Source organism: Aphidius gifuensis, linkage group LG4 (assembly GCF_014905175.1).
Source record: "Aphidius gifuensis isolate YNYX2018 linkage group LG4, ASM1490517v1, whole genome shotgun sequence".
NCBI classification, from domain to species: Eukaryota; Metazoa; Arthropoda; class Insecta; order Hymenoptera; family Braconidae; genus Aphidius; species Aphidius gifuensis.
Window position 1 is genome coordinate 5,931,338 of NC_057791.1, and position 23,970 is coordinate 5,955,307.

The 23,970-nt window shown below is 26.0% G+C and overlaps 3 protein-coding genes across 3 annotated transcripts; all 3 read right to left on the reverse strand.

Annotated features, from left to right (window-relative positions):
- Window positions 1-804: 804 nt before the first annotated feature.
- LOC122854875 lies at window positions 805-2,984 on the reverse strand. Its single transcript, XM_044155897.1, has one exon. It carries the CDS (start codon window positions 2,909-2,911, stop codon window positions 1,199-1,201), a length of 1,713 nt encoding a protein of 570 aa, XP_044011832.1. The 5' UTR covers window positions 2,912-2,984; the 3' UTR covers window positions 805-1,198.
- Window positions 2,985-8,427: 5,443 nt separating this feature from the next.
- On the reverse strand, window positions 8,428-20,041 carry LOC122854876 (WD repeat and FYVE domain-containing protein 3). Its single transcript, XM_044155898.1, has 4 exons — window positions 19,639-20,041; window positions 18,947-19,243; window positions 8,770-18,872; window positions 8,428-8,698 (listed from the first exon to the last, which is right to left on the reverse strand). Exons 2-4 carry the CDS (start codon window positions 19,166-19,168, stop codon window positions 8,584-8,586), a joined length of 10,440 nt encoding a protein of 3,479 aa, XP_044011833.1. The 5' UTR covers window positions 19,169-19,243; window positions 19,639-20,041; the 3' UTR covers window positions 8,428-8,583.
- Window positions 20,042-22,190: 2,149 nt separating this feature from the next.
- LOC122853786 (speckle-type POZ protein-like B) lies at window positions 22,191-23,392 on the reverse strand. Its single transcript, XM_044154206.1, has one exon. The coding sequence runs from the start codon at window positions 23,253-23,255 to the stop codon at window positions 22,191-22,193; it is 1,065 nt and encodes a 354-aa protein (XP_044010141.1). The 5' UTR covers window positions 23,256-23,392.
- Between the last annotated feature and the right edge of the window lie 578 nt (window positions 23,393-23,970).

Here is a 23,970-nt window from a genome sequence, read left to right on the forward strand (position 1 = left end):
TTTATTTAACCTGTTGTCAAGGAACTCGAGATAATAAAACTGTGCGAATTTAATTCGTCAAATATGTGAAAATTGTAGTATCTTTTTTTTACGAAGTCAACAAAGTGATTTATAAAAATGTAAGAAATATTTAAATGCGACATGATATTGATAAGACTGATACAAACGTGACCCTAGCCTGTCGAAGTCCATCTCAGAGCTTTGGATAAATTTTTTATTTTCTTCAACAAATATGTCGAGAAAAAAAAACATACATATAAAAATGATTGTTTTCCTTTTGAAAATTAAATTTTTATTTTTTATAACTTACAAAAAAAAAAAGAAAAATATTATCTATTTTAAAAAATTTTATTCAAGATAATAAGCAAAGTATTTTGTTTTTTTTTTTTGATTGTAAAAATAATTTGATAAATAAAAAGATTGATAAAAAAAAAACACACACAATCTCGTCGTCATCAATCAAGAACTTTGATCTATCAAAAAAAAAATAAAATAAATAACATTTTTATTATGATATAATTAATTTATCAACTCAATAAATTAATTAATTTTTCAAATAAAAATTATAACTATAATTTATTAATAAAAATAATTCAAATCTTAAATCAAATTTATTATTATTTTTTTGTTTTACAAACTATTTTGTACAAAATTTTAGTATTTAAATTATATTTTATATTTACAATCAAATATTCATAAACAATTTATTGTTTTTTTTTTTTTTTTCATACATCATTCTCGTGATATAATAAAAATGCAATTTTTATTCATCACTCATTCATATATTATATTTTTCACTTAATATCTCTTTGTAAAAAAATTTTATAATCATTATATTTCAAATACATATGAATAACACTTTATTAAATATTATCACTTAACAAAATTAAATAAAATAATTTTGATAATGTCTCGGCTAATCATCACTCAAACTGTTGTTGTAATGAAAAAAATAAAATTAAAAAAAAAAAAAAATTAATATCTTTCCACACACACTCTTGATTGTCTTGTTTTGATGAATTTTTGTTTTATTGCTTTTATTTTCGTTTATAAAAATACGCAAAAAATAAATAAAATAAAATATAATCTGTCATCATTTATTCTTGATAGTTAAAAAAAAAAAAAATTCAAGATAAGAGACAATATAAATATTTTTTTGTTTGTTATAACATATAGATAATGATGATGATAATAATATCTACTGTACAACAGCAAGTGGTGGTGTATGTTGATTTGGCTGTGCTCTTATTGCACCAGCAAGTCTATTAAATGGTAATTGAATATGATAATAAGCACAATATGGTAATGGATCCCAATAAACAAATAGCTCTTCTCTCTTATCAATAACACAATTTTTTTTATTTGAATAATGTTTTGTAACTTGTTCAATAGCACTTGGAAAACCATTATTATTTTTAATATCATCAACAATAACAAGTGGTCCAGAATTTGTTCTTGAAAAATGACGACATGGACGCCAAATAAGTCTTGGATGTACACTTGTTAAACAAACATATGGTAAACCAATACCAATACGACAACCAATTATAATAATTTCATTATTAATATTTTCAATAAATCTAAAACTAAGATGTCCATTAATTTTTTTATCATTAAATTTATTATTAAAAAATATATCAAGCCATTTTGTTATATTATTATTAATAACTGGTACAAGACCAATATTTTCATCAACACGACATGTTACATTTGCAATGACTTTTGATTGTTTAACAGTTGTACAGGTAATATAATGTGTACCAGTTGGATATTTAATAACAATCCATGGTTTTTTTTCACTTATTTCATGACGTAAAGTATTTAATTCTTGTAAATTTATTGGTAATTTTATTTTAGAACGTTCACGTATACCAATTTGACCAGCAGCAAGCATAACATGTCTTCCAGTTCTTAATGTACCATTATCATAAAGATTTGTAATATCTTCACTTGACCATAATACAGTATTTAATGGTGTTTTTAATCCTAATAATCTACATCTTTGTAGTAATTCTAATGGATCATCAAGACAACTAACATCACCAATACTTGGTACAAAACATTCACAACCAATTATTTCTAAATGTGGTTTAGCAAGTGCATCATAATATGCAGCATTTGATGAACTAACTGGTATATAATATATAGCATTTTCATTTTCAACAATTGTTTTTAATGCTTTAACATATTCAGCAGCATTACCTTGACATGGACGTGGTATTGTATAAAATTTTGAGCATGCTATTGAATAACGTGCTAATGAAAATAAACCTTCAATTTCACAAACAATAACTCTTGCACCAGCTTTATAAAAATTTCTTGCAAGATGAATTGATTGTACTGTACTACCACCACTTATTAATACACAACGTTTATTACGATTTAATTCTGATCTTGGTGTATAAATTAATGCCAATAAATATTTTAATAAACTCAATGGTAATTGTATTATTACCATCATAATACATACCCATGTTGATGTCCAAATTATTGGTGCACGTATTATAAATATTATTGTATTCCATATACTTGTTATTATAAATAATAAAAAATTTAAATACCAAATAATTATTCTTGTTGGTAAAAATTTATTTTTTAATTTTTTATTATTATTTATTATTATTTCTTTATTTTTAATATTATTATCATAATTTTTTGATTGTTTTATGGCATTATTATTATTAATTATTATTGGTTTAATATTTTTTTTATATATTATTGATGGTTCAGATAATTTTGGATATTTTGAATTTGTTAAATCATCAATGGAATTTTTTATTGATGAAAATGTTGAATATTGTGGTGGTGAACTTGATAATGGTGAATATGATAGTGGTGGTGAAGCACTGTTACTTCTTGGTGGTGATGGACTTGATGGATAAAATCTTCTTTCACTTGAACAAGCCGGCATTTTTATTATTTATTATTTTATACTAATTATGTGTTGATGTAAATATTTAATTTGTATATAATAATTGAAAAAAAAAAAAATAAAAAAAAAAATAAACTTTTAAGATATATTTTGATTTAATTAATCCATGATCATTCGTGATGAACGAGACGTTAACTGAGTAGTCACGACGAAAATCTTGGTCTCTTATGTGGCCTGCATCGCAATCGCACTATGAACCGAGAAATATTCTTATCTAATCATACTACTAAACGCAAAATTTATTGACAATAAATATATATTTATAAAAGAATTCAGTATATGTGATATACAAGTTAAAGAAAAACACGTAGTATTTTATAAATATTTAAAATTCAAATATATTATATTATATTTTTTTTAAGAACGTACGAGGTTGTGGTATCTACTTAAGTTGTATTTCATTTAGATAAAACCATGAAAATACTTTATTTGGATCAATTGATTCATCAAAATCATCAACTAAATCCTGAAATGTTAAACCTTGTTCACTACCCTGGTGAAAATGACTTCTCCGTTTTTCTTCGATTTTTCTCCGATTTTCTCTGATGTTGAAACTTCGGAGATATTTGGATTAAATAATTTTTCGTTTTACTCCGATTTTTCTCCGAAATTTCAATTAAAAAGTATGCGGAGAAAATCGGAGAAAAATTGAAGAAAAACTGAGAAATCATCTTCACAAGGGTAATTCTGGTTGTCCGCCTTTTTTAAAACTTAATTCATCTGTATCTGGCAATTCTGCAACAATACTTTCTTTATCATCAACTGGTTCTGGTGGTTATGGTATTGGTTTTTAATTTTTTTATTTTAACACTAGCAATAGAATTGATTATTTCGTATCAAATGTTTTCTTTTAGGATCCATTTTTATGACGGTTATTTGCAGTATATTTTTTGCACCATTAATATCGCGATTCTATGTAATTTTACAATTCGGACAATATTGATATCTATGCGGTGATTTACTTAATAAGTTTACTACACATACTGCATAATTCTGTTGATCGAAATTCATCAGGATCTTTAACGTCAATCATTGGATGATTGTCAATTTTTTTTTAATAATGACAATGGTCATGCTGTATATCCTTTTGTACAACCATTCATTATAAATTGACTAGCATCAAACAGAGTTTTTCTTCCATCATTACATGTATTACATTTATTACCACTGTATGTACCATTCAGTAAATCATACAGTCTAACATATCGTCTACTACCATAAATTGATTGTGATAATTCAAGTATTTCAAGACGATTTTTAGTTGCCACCAATACGTCCATCATCTGCATTATTGACACCACCATAAGAACCTTTACTATCTCCATTTGGAATAATGCTAAGTTGTATGGCTTCAGCTACCGCTGCATCCCTTGCAGTAATAGCATTAGCCAATTTACTTTTTGTAGCCTCTCGTAATTCTTCCTCGGAAAGAGACATTTCTGTCAAAACAAAAAAAAATCGGAAAAAATTTAAAGATATATACATGAAGAAGTTAAAAATTTATTTAAGCAGCATTGATTAATTAAAAAAATGAAATTGATACTAATGTACAATGTGGTCTTGCTGTATTATTTTATCAAATAAATATGATAAAGCTACTAATTGCGTTGAATTAGAAGAAAAAAAAACAATGTTTGTAGTATGAAAAAAAAAAATTGAAGCTAAAAATAAAGAAGTTCCCTGGTGAAAATGATTTCTCCGATTTTTTTCGATTTTACTTTGATTTTCTCCGATATTTTTCCGGTTTTCTCCGATTTTCTCCGATTTTTTTTCAAATTACTCGGATATTAAAAAATCGGAGAAATCATTTTCACCAGGGTTGATGATGAAATGAATGACATGGTACGAAAAAATTACTGAAATTAAATTTATAAATAATGTTCTTACTTTTCTTTTTTTTTTTAAAAAAAAAAACAAATAATACTTTTTATGTATAGTTCTATGTTCTTGATATATGTCATCAGTACTTGCTGTATATAAATTTCTACCATCTGCACTAAAATGCATATCTAAAATTGCACCACTGTGACCAGACATAATACCAATGTTTTCACCACACAATTTATTAAATGATTATTTATTAACGATTAATAAATAAATAAATAAATAAATAAATAAGTTATGTAAATTATTTAAAAAAAAAAAATCAATATATCGAAGTTTTTATTAAGACTTTTTTTTCCAGCTTTATCCAGTGTGATTAATAAATTTTAGTAATAATTGATATTTAAGTAACGATATATATAAATAAATAAATTGAAAAAAAAAAAACTACCTATATCGAGCCAAATTCAAATTCAAACATTAATACCGACCGTCGATAAATAAAATTGCAACATTGTAACTGTACATCGTGCAACACTGTACCGTTAATTATTATTATTTTTTCAAAGCAAAACGGTTGGAAAAAAGGAAAAATAAATAAATAAATCACACACGTTTGCACTGGTTTGCACTTTGCATCAGCTAACCGGCTTACTCAGATTTTCTATCAAATTAACTAAAATCAACTATACTTTTGTGAAATTAAAAAAAAAATAAATAAATCGTTTAATTATTATTTAACATTAAAATTGTAACATCAAAATAATGGCAACAGTCACCAAAACAAAAGGCAAAAATTCCAAGTAAGTAACCACATTTTTTTTTTTGTCAATAAATCAAAAATCTGATAATTGGTTAATTAATACGTTCTTCATTGTCGTAAATAGAAAAACAAAAAAGCCAGCTAGTGAAGAAATCATGGATCATGTTGATCCAGTTGATGAGACTGCTGCAATTGTTGCTGAAAAAGATGACATTATTGCTCAATTAAATGAGAAAATTCGGAGTATGACTATTGAAATTGAAGCACTTCGTAAATGTGTACCAAAAAAACGTGGAACATCAGTCACTCTGGTTGGTGAATCATCAAAAATAAAAACACCAGCAAAATCATCACGTAAAAATACATTGCTTTCATCATCAAGTGTCACAACACCAAGTCGTCAAAAATCAGAATTAAATGTCTCAATAAAGACAAAAGGTTGTACATGTAAAGGACTTTGTAAAACAAAAATATGTGGATGTGTTAAAAAAAATCAACCATGCACAGAAAATTGTAAATGCACTGAAGCATGTGAAAACCTTGTAAGTTAAAATTTTATTTAACAAAATATTATTATTTAATTTATACATTATTCTCATTATTTTTTTATTTTTAGAGTGATGAAGTTTTTGATGAAGAAAACAAAGAGAATGCTCATGAAAATCATGTCAATAATAATGTTAAAATTGAACATGAAGATGTTGATTCTGATGACGATGATTATTCTGAAGTTAATGATACAAGTGTTGGAATTAAAAAAAGTACAGAATCAAATAGTACTCTTCCTTCAAGTGGTTCATATGGAAGTGAATCACCTGGATCATCTCAATCAAGTGTAAGTTAAAAAATAACATAATGTTTATTTAAAATAATTAATAATAAATGTTTGTTTTTATTTTCAGGAAGAAGATGAACAAAAAGATAATTTTAATCCAATGATACCTACTAAAACACTTGCTCGTAGTCCATTAGTTGGGAAATCAGAGTCTAAGATGAATCAATTATCACCTCGTGGCAATGTTGATAATAATAAATTGGCTCCTCATCTTGGTGTTCCAGATACTGCTATTAATGTCAAAGCCAAAGGAAAAGAAAGTGATGGTGAAGGTGATGATAACGATGATATTAGTGATGATAATGATGATAATAATATTGATGATGATGAGGATGAGGATGATAATAATATTGATGATGATGATGAAGATTTTTTAAAATTTTAAATTTAATTATTAGTTTATTTGTGATATTTTTAATGAATAATCAAAGAATATGTGATTGCAGGGTTGATTCCCACAGTTGATTGGGAGAAACATCAAAATCAACTAAAACCATGCTCAAAATGTCATCGAAGATTCTTTCCTGATCGTCTTCCTATACATGAAAATGCATGTTTAAAAATATAGTATTTATTTTTTAATTTAAATTTAATATTGAAATTATTCCTTTTTTTTTATTTAATCAATTTAATAATTATATATTTTTTTATACTGATAACTTGTAAATGATTATGTTATAATTTAAGAAACAAAAAACAAAATCAACATGAATGTAATTTTTTTTTATACTAAATAATTGATAAGCCATTAATGAATTTTAAATATATTATAAACAATAAGTATTAGTATGTTGTTAATAAATAATTTTTCATTATTTTTATTTGTTTTTGTTATTGTTGTGATAAATTGAAATCTTTCAACTCAAAATATTATTGACATGTGAATGATTATTATTATTATTCTGCATAAATATAATTACATAAATAAAATTATAAATATTAATTTAAAAAAGTAAAATTAATATAAACTTTTATATATTTTTGTTTGTTTTTTTTTTTTTTTTTTAAAGTAAATTATTAATTTTTAATATTTCATTTGATAATTAATATATACAATTAAAAAAAAAGAAAGAAAAACAGTCATGATGTAATAATACTGTTAAAAATAAAAAACTAAATAATATCGCAGATATTTAAATAATATAAATTTATAAATTAATCGAGGAATTAGTAAACATACTTGACTAGAATCTACATAATTATATCCTCAACAAAAACACGATTATCATGTCATTATTAATTTTTAGTTTTTTTTTTATATTTTATCAAATGCTGAATAAATTGATATGACAAAAAAAAATTTCATTATTATTTTAATAATATTTCTTTGTTTAGAATAAAATAGCTGCTTTTAAAAGTTAATTAATCAATTAATTCAGCATTTGACAACATCACAAATAAATTGTCTTTTTTTTTTTTCAAACACCCACTATTATTTAATTAATCAATTATCTACTGCATTATTCGTCTACATTGACTATATATTATTTTGTTTAATTAACGAATTATAACAATAGAGAATATTAGTTTCATACAATATGTTTTTTTTTTTTATATTTTATACAACGCTTTTTCAGCCTTGTCTTTGTGATACATTTGGCTTAGTATTTTATGTTTTTTTTTTTGTTTAAATAATGGAGGAAAGAAAAACCGTTCAATACTTGGTTTAAAATTGTTCATTTAGAATTTGTATTTTAATATATATTAATTTTCATTTTACAATTATTCAAAAAGATATTTAAATATTTTTTTATTATCTTTTTGAAAATTGTTAATAAAGTATTTTTTTTTTATATATATTTATATAATTTCACATTTAAATCTATACACACGTACAGTTTTCACTTTAAACTAAACCATTTATTTATTTTTTTTTTTTTCTATTTTTTTTAAATATTAATTTTATACTTTAAAATTAAACTTGGATAATTTTAGATGATAGCACACAATGTGTATTTAAAATATAAAAATTAAATTGAACTTAAAAAAAAAAAGTAAAAAATAAAAATATAATAGTAATAATAATTTTTTTGAGACAAGTAAATAATCACAGATTGTAAATAATGCATCAGCCCTTGTTAAATATTAGTAAAATTAATTAAAAATGATTGGAAAGACATCTTATTGATGAATTTTTAAAAATTAAAAAAAATAAAACAATAAAAATCAATAAAATGCAGCTGGAGTAAAGTCAAAAGCAAAAATTGAATAAATTAAAAAACAAAATTATTAGTTGTTACTTTCAGTTGATGATTGTGATTTTAATGTGCTGTGACAACCTTGACAAACTCTGACAGGTTTTAATATACCAAGTCTTGATATTTTAGATTCAAATCTGCTACATCTAAAAGAAAAAAAGAAATAAATAATACGATCAAATAAAAAAGACACAAAATATAAAAAAAAAAAACTTACTTTGAACAGAATACTTGTCCACAATTACGACAATGATGTCTTCTTTCATAAATATTAAATCTAACACCACATCCAACACATGAATCAACACCTTCATCTTTAAGCCAATGATCAGCAACAGTACGTCCAGGTTGTTCACAAACACTCCATGAAAAAACTCTACCTCTTGTATCACCAACATAAATAATTCTATGATCTCTTGATACAGCAAGTGCTGTTATTGATGCAGGTTCAGCATTATCTTTACGATCATATGCTGTATGCATTGTTAATTTACTTCTAAATACAAGTTGTCTTTGCCATTTAAAACCATCTCTAAGTACATTTTGTAAATTGATTTTTTTTGGTTTTGTATCTGATTCATTAACCATAACAAAACTATCAGTTAAACTTGTATCACTTTTACTTGTTCTTAATGCACTATCAGTATCAAATGTACTACATTGTGATTCACTTTGTTGTGTATTTTCACTATCAGCTCTACCAACAATACCACCACCTTCACTTTTTCTAAATAATGGATTACAACGACTTTTTCTTCTTAATACAACACCAGATGATTGTGATTGTGATTGTGATGAATTTTTACTACTTAATTTTTCAATTGATCCATTACTTGATTCATTATCAGAACATTCTTCTTTATCTTCATGTAAACGTAATGTTTCTTTTGATATTTCAGCATCAGATAAACTACTTTCTGATCCACATTTCATCATACTATTTGTTTCTTCAACAGATATACTCATTTGTTTAACTAATTCATGTACACGTTTTTTAGTTTTTTCACTTCTATCCTCTGTATTATTTTGTTTTTTTAATTTTCCATTTGTTTCATTTGTTTTATCACCATTACCATCATCATCATCAGCAGTAGTAGAAGAAGTAGTAGTAGCAGGTACTTGTACATAATCCATTGACCACATTCTTGCAACACCATCAGTTGAACCAGTCATAATGACATTTTGTGAATCCCATTCATGTGTTTGACTAAATGAAACACATAATATTTGTTGCATTCTATCAGCTCTACCAACACATGTATTAACACATGCTAATTCATCACCATTAATACTCCATACATGTAACCATGTTGCAGCACATGTTGCAATATCACCAGTTAAATCATTAATTGTAACAGCAGCAACTGGTCCAGCATGTCCACGTAATTGACGAACAAATAAACATCTTGATAAATCCCATATAATAGCAGTACCATCACGTGAACCAGATACAATAACATTATATGCTGGACTTGATGCAAGACATGTTACAGCTTCAGTATGTCCATATAAACATTGTTTTATTGATAATTGTCGTTTTGAATATTCCCATATTGTTACAACTGAATTTGTACCAGCAGTTATTATTAATTTTGATGATGGACATACACATGATACTATTTCACCACTACTTTGCATCATACCTTCACAAACAAATATTGCTTTTTCACTATCATAATTACCAATTCTTAATGAATGATCAGCAAAACCCCAAGCAACATATTTATTAAATGACGGTGGTATTAATGTTTTATTTTGTTCAACAGATAATACTGTTTTATCAACATGTAAAATTTGTCCAACTGGACCTTTTAATTCTTTAATTGGTTGTAATGATGGTTTTAAATTATCTAAATTATGAAAAAATAATTTATCTGTTGATGTTATTGATAAACCATGTGTTACCATTGGTCCTGGATCAATAACACTTATACGTTGATTCATTTTTTTACATGGATGTGATTTTTTAAATAGTTGTTTTGGTATTTGTCCAAAATTATTTATAAAACCAATTGTTGCATTTTTTTTTAATGGATCATCAATAGTATATATATCAACATTACCCTCATAAAATAAATGATGAAATACATTAACAGCATCAACAGCTGATTGTCCATTTTGTTTACAACCAAATATTAAATCAATCCAATGATGTAAATTTTGTGATACATAATCACATTCTAATGCAAGACGATGTACTCTTATAAATTCACGTGGATCTTGTTTTGCCCATGTTGGTAATACAACATCACCAAGTTGTACACCACTTTGTTTTGATCCAAGATCAAATTGATTTGAATTTATTAAAAATTCTGGTAAATAAAAAAATTCTGGTATTAATTCTTTAACATCAGCCATATTATGTCGTGATGCTGAATTCCATGCTTCTTTAATACTATTAAACATTCTATCAGCAAGATCAAAATGTCCACCTTGTAAACGTAAAAAATGTTGTGTAAATGGTTCCATTCTAACAAGATATGAACATACAATCATTGCTGATGAATAATGTGTACCATAATGATATGGTGGTGTTTCACCATGTGGATCATCCCATTCTTTATATCTTTTTTTAAATTGTAATAATCTCTCAGGACTTTGTGCTCCCATGGGTTTTGTAAAATCTCTAAATGTTGATGGTTCATTAAAATCTAATTCTTCAGAATCATAATCAGCAAGTATCCATGGAAATATTGGATATTGCATTAAATCATTATAACTTCTACCAGCTAATGTATTTAAATGCATTAAATATTGAAAATTTGATATTTCACCTCTAACCCAACGTTGTGTTACAGATGTTTCACCAATTAAATTTGATAATAAACCAGTTGCTTGTTCAACATTTGCTGTACGTTTTTGTCCAGCAACTGATTGATGTGCACTATCAGATATTGACGTTGCAAATGTCATAAATCTTTGATATATTTTATTTCTTATTTTACGTGGAAATGCTAATAAATAATTTCTTCCATCACCACTAAATACTTCAAGTGCCATTGGTTGTAATAAATATCTACGTTTATGTACTTCACGTATATCTTCATAATTAAATTTTGAACATTGTCGCATTGCACGTGAACGTCTTGGTGAACCTGGTGCTGGTAATATTGGTTCATATGTATCTGGTACACTTTCAATATCACGTATTTCTCTTGTTTTTAATAATGTAAAACCATCAATAACATAAAAATGTTCTTTACCAAATAATAATAGACCTTCTGTTGTATCTAAACCTTGTATTCTTGCAACTCTAAACATATGACTTATTTTTTCATGTTCTTCTAATAATCTAAGTAATGTTTGATTATCTGGTACAGCTTGATTACTTTCTTCTTCTTGTTCAATATCTTCTGTATTTTCATCTGGTTCACTTGCATGACGTTCAAGTGTACATGTTGTTACAATTGGTGGTTCATTATTATCAATTGATGTATCATTTATATTTAATGGACTATCATCAATAACTGAATCTTTTTCTCTTTCAAACATACCAGATGAATTATTTAATTGTTTTAAATAATATTCTTTTGAATCATTACTTGTTGCAACTTTATATTTTAATTGTTTATTATCAGGATTATCTAATTCTGGTCTATATGGATAATGTATATAAAATAATTCATTTTTCATCATTTTTTTTCTCATTCTACATGGTCCTTCAGTCATATCAAGCATCCATTTATCAAGAATTGTTGGTATTGGTGGTCCCCATAAACCACGTTCTCTTGTTAATTCAGTTTCAGTTTGTAGCCATTCTTGATAAACATAACGTTGTGTATGTTGATATATTTGTTGATATTGAAGTTTACGTGTTATTGATAATTCACGTACAAGTGATATATGTTGTTCTGTCCATTGTATAACAGTATTATAATGTAATCTTAAACGTGGTTTAACTGATTCTTCTTTTCTAACTTTTGTTCTACTAGCAAGACGTGTTAAACCACCAGTTACTTTTTGTATTTTAGATTGTATTTGACTATGAAATTCCCATGGTACTCTATATGATGCTTTACGTTCAAGTACAACATAATTTAACCATAATCTTGCTGCTTGTTCATGTACTAATTCACGTACAACAGTTAAATCTGGTGCACGTTCATTACCAGTTGGTAATGGTAATGTTATTTTAAATACTTCTTCAATTGCTGGTTTTTTACAAACATATAGCTCTTCCCAAACACGTGTTGCAGCAACAGCCATTAAATTATGTCCTTGATGTGATTGTAATCTATCATCATTTGTTTCAATTTGTGGATTAACATGCCATGTTGTTTTAATATTTGTATCAAGCATTATTTTAATATCAGCTGTTAATTGAAGTAAACAATATGTTAAACAACTAATATATTCAAGTTCATGATTACCAGCACCAAATACAATTAATCTATGTGTTGTTAATTTATGTAATGCTTCAAGTACAGTCATTTGATCAGTTATTGTATCAGTTGATCTTGATAATAAAAATAATGTTGTTCTATTTAAACAATGATATAAACCTTCTAAACTAACAGCTGCTGATCTTCTTTTAGCTTGACCAATTAATTTTATAATAAAATCAAATATTTCATGTGGATCTTTTGTTAATGAACCTTGCCATAATTTATCAACAATTCTAGCAGCAAGATAACATACATTATTTGTTATATTATTTGTTGAACCACCAGGTACAACTGGTAATGCTGCTTGTTCACCAATTAATACATCAGCAGCTAATAAATGTTCCATTAATATTGATAATATTTCAGTTTGATAATGTGTTTGTTGTCCATTTGATGCATGTTCTGGCCATGCTTCTAATATTAAATCAATAACTGGTGGTGTTTTACCAGTAACTTGTAATGATAATGAATCAACAGTTATAACACGTAAAAAATCAAGTACAAATTTTTTAGCTGAATGATTTGTTAAACCAATATCTTTTGATGGTGATCTAACAAGTACTGGTTCTTGTTCATCACCTGGTGTACTTGCACCACTACTATCTTGACTATCATTTATTTGTTTTGGAAATAATGTACCAGCTAATGCACCAAGTACATCACCAGACATAAATACTTGCATAAAATCAGTAAAATTATGATAAATAAAAAATAAAAATTGTATTATTGTTACTGGATAATCAATTAACCAATCAGGTAAAGAATCTGGATTATTTGTATACATATTAAGCATTGTTCTAACCATTAATAATAATGTTACAACAGCTTCTGGACATATTATTATTTTACCAGCAAATGAAGCTAATGAATTATTTGCTGGTACACCAAACATAAAATTCCATACATTATCAAGATCAAGTTTTGTATCAGCTGGTAATAACTTTATTGGTTGTCCCATCATCATTGCAATAAATAAAAAATATATATCTGGTACTAAATCAACATGTTGAGGTAATAACCAGCCTAAATGTTGAAAACCAGGTACAGCAAGACCAATTGGTTTTATTTCACCTGTATTTGATGATGTTTGTTGATTACAACCAAGTGCCATTGCCATTTTATTATTATCAGTATGTCTTAACCAGCCACAATTACTTGTACCATCTTTAAATTTTTGTAATACAGATTGTACAGAACATACAGCAACAAGAATTCTTAAACCCCATACAACAGTTGTACTATGAAGACCAGATTGAAGAAATAATAATATCCAATCAAGACCAAGAACTTTTGATAATTCATCACACATTGTTGGATTTATTTTAGATCCATTAAATAATAAAGAATGAAATAATTGTAAACATCTATTACGTAATAATATCATTTCACCTTCACTTTCTTTCATTAATGGACCATCATTTTCACGTAAAATTAAATGTTTTTCACTATTTATTGGCAGTGTTGCAACTATAAATTGTCCAAACCATAATAAATCACTTTGTCTTGGTTGTCCAAGTAATATACTTAATAATGCAAGTAATACTTGTCTTGTTGAATTTTGTTTAACATCACCAAGTATATTTAATAATTTATTAACCAATTGTAAATCTCTCATTAAACGTAAATTTGTTCTTTTTTCATTTGATTCAGCAACAAGTTCATATAAATGTTCTAATAATGATCTTAATAATTCACCAGGTGCCTCATGCCATACTTGTAAATCACATAATAAATCTTGAAATGCTGTTACATTTGGTATTGCACTTGTTTCTCTACCACTATCAACAGTACCAACAAGACTAAATGTCAAATGTAATATATGACTATTTAATAATGGACATTTTCTTCTTAATAACATTGCAAGAGTTTGATAACCACGACGACGATCCATTTCTTGTTGTGCTGCTTGATTTGATCTAACAACACAAACAAGTGCTTTAACAGCAGCATAAAGTGATTCAACATCTTGTGCCATTGCAATTAAACCAAGTAAAACAGAACAACCACCAACATTATCAATTGTCGTTGCAACTGGTCTTGGATTAAATACTCTAACACCAAGATAACCAACAACAACACCACCTAATGCTCTTGCTGGTCCACTTAAATGACCAGCTGAATTATGTAATACACGTATTGGTGTTGCATTTTCATGTGATGACATACCAAGTTGTTTTGCAATTGATTTATTATCAGCTCTACTATATACTTTACGTATTTTAGCAAGTGTTAATTGTGACATTGCTTTTGCATTTAAACCAAATACAACTTTTTCTTCAGCAAGAAGTGATGGATATGGTTCAGGACCAATAAATTGTGGTGCTTGCATACTACCCATATAATGTGGACCAAGTTTAAATAATGTTAATATATTTTGTGAATTAAATACTTCTTCAACAAGATGACATGGTCCTTGTTTCCATGTTAAACGTGAATATTTTCTCCAACATGGTGGTGTACCAATATAACCATATACTGGTGATGCTATTGTTAAATTAGCACCACCACCACCAGGTGTTTGTGTTATATAATGAAGTTTTTGACTTTGTATATGTTGTCCATCAAGATATAATGAAAAACTTGAATTTTTTAATACAGCACGATTTAATACAATTGCAATATGATGCCATTGTCCTTCATGTAATAAATCAGGACACCATACTCTTGCTCCACTTTCACCAATACCATCTGGTTCCCATTCACCAACACTTTGTAACATTGTTGTTTCTTGTGTTGATACAATAATTGCTTTATCACGTGCACTTAATACAGCTGAAAAACATATTATATCTTTACCACCATTAATTGGTGTACGTATAAGTGTTAATAATCTAACACAATGTGGATCATTTCTTGGATCACAAAATCTATCAATACAAATCCATGTACTATATGTTAAACCAGTTTGTGGTGGAAATAATCTATCACCAGTACCAATACCACCAAGTACACTATTATCAGATGATACAACTGTTGGTGGTGTTGTACTTGTTGGTGCAATACTTGGTAAATATAAACATGCAAAACCTTCAGCACTCATATCAAATTCAACAAATGGTGGTAATGTACATGATCCATGTGAACGAAAATCTTTAGGTGTTGTCATTGATACAAGTGTTTTAATACGTGTTAATGGTACTGGACCACCTCTTGATTTATTTTGATCAATTTCATCAAGTGATATACAACATAATGGATCACCAAGACGCATAAATTCACGTAAATCTTTTGGTTCTAATGATTGTGCAGCAAGTCTTTCAATAATATATTGAAATGGTGAATGTAATGGATGTGTTTCATCTTGAAGTGCAATTCTTCCCATTAATAATAATTCACCAGCCATACCAGTATCACACATAACTTGTTGATTACGTTCAGATCTAACTAAACTTTTAATAACTTCAGCAATATAAATTTGTAATGCAATTGAATATTCAGAATTTTTATTATCATATATTGATGGTACTAAATGTAACATACCAATAACAATACCTGGATGTACAATAACTGGTTCTGGTATTGGTGGATTTAAATTTAATGAATTAACTGTTGAACGTTTACCAGAATTTGGTGAATCAAGTGATTTTTGATTATCAAAACTTGATTGTTTATGAGATGGTGATTTTGTATTTATTGAAGGATAATTTGGTTTATCAAATGCATCAAGTGCAACATCATATAGTAATCTTAATAATATACATGAATATGCAAGATTTTTTGGCATATCAGTTGGATAATTTGGTTCAAGTACATTACCATTAAAAAAATCATGTAAAATATTATGATAATTTGTTGATGTTGATGATGTTGATGTATTTAAATTCATTTCATTTAATGTTAATTGTGAATTAAAACAACCAAGTAATCTTAGTGTATCACATAAACTTGATTGACATATTTCAAGATGAAAAAATTTAGCATTTGCTGGTTCAAATCTCATTGCTGTTGTTATTGTATAAAATACAACATGTAAAAGTGTTAATAATTGTTGTTCATCTTGTTGACTTCTATTTTGTGTTGTAATCATATCATTATTAAATGATGATGATGTAGGTGACGATTCAGATTCAGATTCAGATTTTTTATTATTATTATTATTACCAAGTAATCCTTCAAGTGATACTAATACAGACATAACATAAACAAAACCACCAACTTTACGAAAAACAGTTCTTGTTCTATGTGATTCACGTAAACATGATAATAATGTTTTTAATATATGAGTTTTTAATAATATTTCATTTGATGATGCTGAATGCATTATACCAAATAATGTTGCCATATCATCATCACCACCAGCACTTAATATTAATTCTCTAACAATACCAAGTGCATTTATACGACAATCAATAAATGGCACAAGATTATGTGCACATCTTGCACCAGTACATTCACGAAATACATTAGCATTTTGTACATTACCAGCAAGTAATATTGTCAATGCATCCATAACAAGTACACCCATATTAATATCTTTATTACATATTATAAAATCAATATTATTATCAATTGCTGATTTTTTATCTTTTAATAATGTTGCATATCTTTGTAAACATGTTACAAATACTTCAAGTAAACCAACTTCACGATAAACATCTTTAAATATTATATTATGTTTTAATATATTTATCAATGTTTCCATACACATTATACAACAATCAATTGAATTATTTGATTTAAGTAATAATGATAATGATATTAATTCTTTGCATGGTACAAAATTAAGTTGATATACAATAAATTCAAGTAATTGAAAAAATTTTTTTTGTATTTCTGGATTTTTAATATGTATTTTTTCAGCAAATTGTGATAATGTATTTTGTCCTTCAAGAATAAAATAATTTGCATTATCACTATGATAAACACTTGATATTGCATCAAGTATTGTACAACATAATAATGATGAATTTGATTTAATAAATACTGATTGTAATACTTGAAATGCTTGTATATTACGTACACTACCACCACGATTACTTGGTTGTGGTAGTGTAAAACCAAGTATTTGAAATAATGATCCCATACTTGCTTGACTTGGTTTTAATTCAGTATGTCCACACATTGTTAATGATGCTAACATTAATACTAAATTTCTAATAGCATCTTGTGCTTCAATTTTATCATCTTGTTCAAGTCTTGATGATGCATTTTTTAATAAAAATTCTGATAAAAATATATAACCTTGACATGTACGAAAATCATCAAGTAATGTTTGTGATACTTCACTTGAATCTTTTAAAAAACAAAATACAGTTACAAACATTTCAACAATTTCAAGTGGTGCTAATTCTGGTACACGTTGCATATTATCAATACAAAGAGCAATACAACCTTTATTATGTATATAAGCAACAACATTTTGTGTTAAACCATGGCGTGATAATGTCATTAATACTTCAGCAGCACTTTTACGCCACATAACATTATACTGTGGACACCAAGTTGTTATTGCAGAAAATAATAATGTTAAATCATCTTTTCTAGCAAGTTCTTCTGCTGGATATGGATGACTACATAATCTAACAAGTACTTGAACAAATATTTTTTGTAATAATATTCTACGTTCACGTGGTGTAAATTCTGAATTAACATCAGTTGCATCAGCTTCAGCATCACTCATTTCAGGTAAATCAAAAAATAAATAAAGACATTTAACAAGTGTTGATGGTACTGATACTGTTGTCATTGCTTGTATCAATGATGTATCACCAGCTGCTAATAAATTTAATGCTGATAATAACATCCAGCCATTACTTGATTCTTCATTATTTTCAATTTCAAGAAATTTTACAATTGCACAACTTGCTGTTTCAGTACTTTGATTACTTGCTCTTCTTCGTATTTCTGTAACCATTAACTTTGATACCTGTTGTGTGAATGCCAATATATCCCAAAATTTTTCATTCATATCTGTTGATGGACTTGAACCAAATACCTAAATTTAAAAATTTAAAAAAATTACAATTATAAATGTATTGTGTTTAGATAATGATGTTGTTATTAAAATACCTTGCAAAATAAAGGCAACATGTTGTACAATTTGTCATCACGTTCAACATCATTGAGTGGATTAACTGGATGTTGATACTCGGAAAATAATTTTTTAAGATGCATCAAACCAAGTGCAGTATGTTGAGGATTATTAGCACCATTTGAACAATCATCCATACTTGATGTACCACTTGTTCCCATTGCACCACTTCCACCCCTCAATTTTCTCATTATATTCATTTTAAAAATTTTTCTTTATTAATACTAAATATGCTTTACTATTTTTGCTACTTCCCAACAGCTTGACAATACATCCTGTTAAAATAAACAATCATAATTAAATCAATAAAATTTGATAATTAAATAATATACTGTTAGCACTGTTTGATTATTTTTTTTTAGAAATAAAATCACTGTCACAAATGTCACAGCTGTTTCATTGAATAGCTCAAAATAATATAAAATAAAAATAATTCGTTTAATCGATTTAATCAATTAAATGAGCAATTAAATTATTTATAATTTTTAAATTATTTTTAGAGTGTTAAATTAATTATTTTAATAACAGATATTAATCAATTGGGAACAATCAAAAATAGAATATCAGCCATCATGCGCGATGGCAAAAAAAAAAAAAGAAATAGAATTTAGAAAAAAATCTAATTATTATAAATGACGAGAATATTATTGTTTATTAAAATTAATAATACCTTCAGATATTGTTGATTATTAAGGTTAATATTAAATCATTGCAATTGATGAATAATTTTTTTTTTATGAGTATATTCATGTTGCTTTGAACTTTTGACTTTTCCTTCTCACATCAATATTTACGTCGTGTTTTTTTTTTTTTTTTTTTCTATATTTTTCTTGTCTACTGTCAAAATTACAACAGATGATGATGATTCACCACACACACATACAAATAATCGAGTGTCATTACGCACTGTAACCGCCCTAAAAAAATAATAATAATAAATAATAATAAAAATAATTTATCACGGCGCAAAACGAATTTTTATCATTTTTTAAACTTTTTTTTTCGTTTGATAAGAGAGTGTTTTTCTCTGTTGATGGGTGACACACTACGTCGTTTTTTTTTCTCTCTATTGTAGAGCAAAAAAAAAAAAAACAACCCACACAAACACACACAGATGTTTTAGAAACTCTTTTTTTTTTTTTTTTTATTTTTCTAATTGATTGACGGCCATTTTTAAAAGGCTTTGTCACGCGCCAAATTTCAAATTTAAATTGTGTTTTTTTTTACAATTTTTTTTTAGTCGTCAATGATAAATTATGGTCATTTTATTATGTTTATAATAATATATTATCAATGATTTTTTTATAATTTTAAATTTGATAATTATCATCTTTTCGATATTTATTTCTGGAAATTGGACGTGCATCGATTTGTTGATTAGCTAGTATTATTTTTTTAAAATTGTCTAATGAATAAAGCCACTGGATTAATTTTTTATTTATAAATTATTATTATAAATTATTATTATAAAGTTGTAGTTGAGCCTGATTTTTTGAATAGCGAAATATAATTATGGTTTGGGAAAATATTTTTATATTGATTAGATTGTATTTGTTTTTTTCTGAGTTAATATGGTATAGGTGATATTGATTATTGTAGTGGTGATGAGTTTTTAAAAGATATGACTTTTTTACAAAATATTTAATAATTTTGATTTGGAATATATTTTCTACATTACTTAAATTAATTCAAAGTGATGGCAACCAATTGCTTAAAATAATACTGAATTAATGCTGAAAATAATACTCAACAAAAAAATACAATTTTATATTAATTTAAGCAATTATTTTAGCACTTTTTAAGAATTAATTTAAGCAATTATTTTAGTTGCACTTTTTTAGAAATAATTCTAAGCAATTATTTTAGCACTTTTTAGTATAATTTAAAACAATTATTTTACAATTTTTTAGAATTAATTTTACAGTTATTTTAGAACTTATTTTTAGAATTAATTTAAGTAATGCTTAGAACATATATTCCAAATCAAAATTTTTTAATATTTCAATGATAAAATATATCTTTTAAAATCATCATAATAATATATTATCAATGTTTTATAATGCCATTTTAACTCCAGAAAAAACAAAATACAATCTAATTCAATTCTATTTTTAAAAATGTTTTCCCTAGGTTACCATCGTTATTAACTCACTCTCAAAAATCGGGCAAACTTCCTGGCTTTGTTTATAATTATACTGTTGTTATTTGAATAATTTAAAATTTTTCATTTCGTTTTTTTTTTTTGTTCAAATTTTAATCCAGTAATGGAAAATCGTAAAATAATAATTAATGATAAAAAAATTTAAAAGAAAAATATGTATTTAAATAAATCTACTGTTGTCTGGATAATTCCACATTTTTTTTTCTTAAAATGATTTTTTTTTCGCTTTTTAATAAAAATTTAATTCTTTATATTAATTATTTTTCTCTTTTTTAAATATTTCTTATTTTTTCTATGTTTATTGAGTGACTCCTCATTAAATTGTACAATGAATAAGTAATCTACTAATCTGAAAAATTTATAAAACAATATTTATTTTTAATTTATGATAAGAAAGTTTCTTCTATTTAAACTTACATTTTTCAATGATTCTCTTGATAGATGAATAATAATAATTTGACCAGTTAAAATAGTAAATGGCTTAAGTGTTCTTATCATGACAATAATTAAACTCTTTTTTGTTTTATTCTGTAAAATTACCCAGTTAGATGATGTTATTTCATAATGGTACAGTTGATAAAACATAGGCATTTGTACAAATTAATATTGTAATTGTACAATACATTGTAAAAATGTCATTTAAAAAATTATCATTAACTATATATTTGCCAATTTTAAATCTTCTAAATATGATTATTTACAAAATCACCATACACAAAATGTGTATATAATAATTATAAAATTTTAAAAATTATCAAAATACATGAATACGTGACAGTTAAATTTAGGAACAGAATTTATTTAAAAAAAAATATATTAACAACTAAAGAAAAAAGGACAATGAGGTTTTTTAAAAAATAAGGCTATTGATTAAATATTATTTTTCAATATATTTTTTATTACAATAAAGGTTTAGAAAAAAATTAAGTAAGTATTATTTTGAAACTTTAATAATATATCAAAATGAAATTTTTTTTTTTTTATCAAACAAAACATCAATGAATATTCTTAATTTTATGATTCAACAATTATTATTTGTGAATATAATCGATGAATATTAATCAGTTGACATCAGCAATCGCTTCAAGAACACTTAAAAAAACTCCAGGATGTTTTTTTTTTAAATCTCGATATGCTTCCTTTGACAAAACAGCTTGTAAGTTTGTTTTTATAAATTCCAAACATTTTTTCTTCAATTTTTCAACATTGTATTTGTCAGAAAAAATAAGCATACTTGAAACGTTATCAGAGTTTATTGTTCCACATATTATTTCTTCACAAATTTTTTTAAGACGATCAACCTGATATTTTTCAGCAACAGCAAGTAATTCCATTGGTATTTTGTTAACATTTTCCGTTTCCTCAGTATAAATATAATGTAAAAATTCTTCGAAAACATCTTCTTCAATATCTTCAATAATCACTTCACTTTCTTTATTTTCTTTGAATTGTTTATGATCAAACATTGCATCAAAAACAGGACTACGTGCTGCAAGAATTCCTTTGATAACACGAAATGATTTTTGACCCACGTTAACGGTGACATCAGCTGATTGTTCAGTTATCAAAAGCTTTTTCAAGTCTATATTCAATTCTGGCTTTGGAATGAATGTTGACATTACAGGAGAATTATTTTTTCGTTCTCTAGAAATTGTCATAGTACAAGAAATTTTAAGTTCATCATTTTGTAAATATTTACCAGAATATTTTGACAAATCTGTTCTTGAAATACAATTTATCCATGAACTTTCTTTTGGAAATTTATCAAACTCGTATTCTTCATCTTTGACAATGTCCGGGTCAATTAATATCTTACATTTTGTAAATAATCGTGAAGTAGAATTGAATGATTGAAGTTTCAACTGTACTGACATATACTTCATCTGGTACCCAGATGTCCCTAAGTCTTTATTCGGATCTATTTTTAAAATCCATACATCGTTAAAGTCAGAAAAATGAGATGAAAAATTTGATGATTCAATTGTACCACTTATATACTGAATGAAGTTTTTAATTGTCCATTCATACGTAAATTCACAAGTTTCCATATTATCAGTAACATATTCTTGTTTTGCCATTATATGTTTAATGGAACTCTGGGTTGCAGGTCTTGCATGTACTGACATAATTATGTATATTAATTAATATTCGTTTTTAAATTGATAAACTTATTTTTAGCAGAATTGTATTTGCGTATCTGTATGTACAACTTAACCAACTTAACTCAACCAGATCCACAATGAAAAAGAGGGATTCCCCGGATTGCCCCGGATTTTGGCCTCATGGAAAGATTCCAGAAAATTCATCATCGATTAAATCGTCAACCACCGTTAAGTTGCGTTAAGTAAATAAATCGATTAATTGCAAAATCTATACTATCGATTGATATATCTATTAAATACGCGTTAATAACTATTATGTATTATGATAATAGTTTATGGCATTGTAATTTAATATTTTTTATTATAAAATAATTTATAGTATGACTTAATTAACAAACACAGAATTTTTTAAAATTTTATTTTTTTTGTTCGATTTCTCGACCCATTGTACGAACTTCAAGTCATATATAAAAAATGATATCAGCTGCTGATTAAGTGTGATTAAGTTATGTATTGGTACATATATATGCATGTAGCACTATGTATTTATCTTTTATTGTCTTTTATTTAGATTTTTAACTACAGGTATATTATTTTTTTTACACATTCACATAATCAAATTCCACACACGCCAACAATGTTATTGTCAACAATAAACAAACTGACGAATGACAATGTCAACAACAGTGTCATGTCAGACTATATCAACAGTTATTGGAAAATACAATAAATAATAACA

What these genes read in the sequence shown, in the direction of transcription:
- LOC122854875 (XM_044155897.1), bottom strand. Translation starts at nt 2,911, where the DNA reads ATGCCGGCTTGTTCAAGTGAAAGAAGATTTTATCCATCAAGTCCATCA.
- LOC122854876 (XM_044155898.1), bottom strand. Translation starts at nt 19,168, where the DNA reads ATGAATATAATGAGAAAATTGAGGGGTGGAAGTGGTGCAATGGGAACA. An exon ending in TGTTGCCTTTATTTTGCAAG is followed by an intron (nt 18,873 to 18,946) that starts GTATTTTAATAA and finishes TTTTAAATTTAG; the next exon opens with GTATTTGGTTCAAGTCCATC. An exon ending in GGACAAGTATTCTGTTCAAA is followed by an intron (nt 8,699 to 8,769) that starts GTAAGTTTTTTT and finishes TTTTTCTTTTAG; the next exon opens with ATGTAGCAGATTTGAATCTA.
- LOC122853786 (XM_044154206.1), bottom strand. Translation starts at nt 23,255, where the DNA reads ATGTCAGTACATGCAAGACCTGCAACCCAGAGTTCCATTAAACATATA.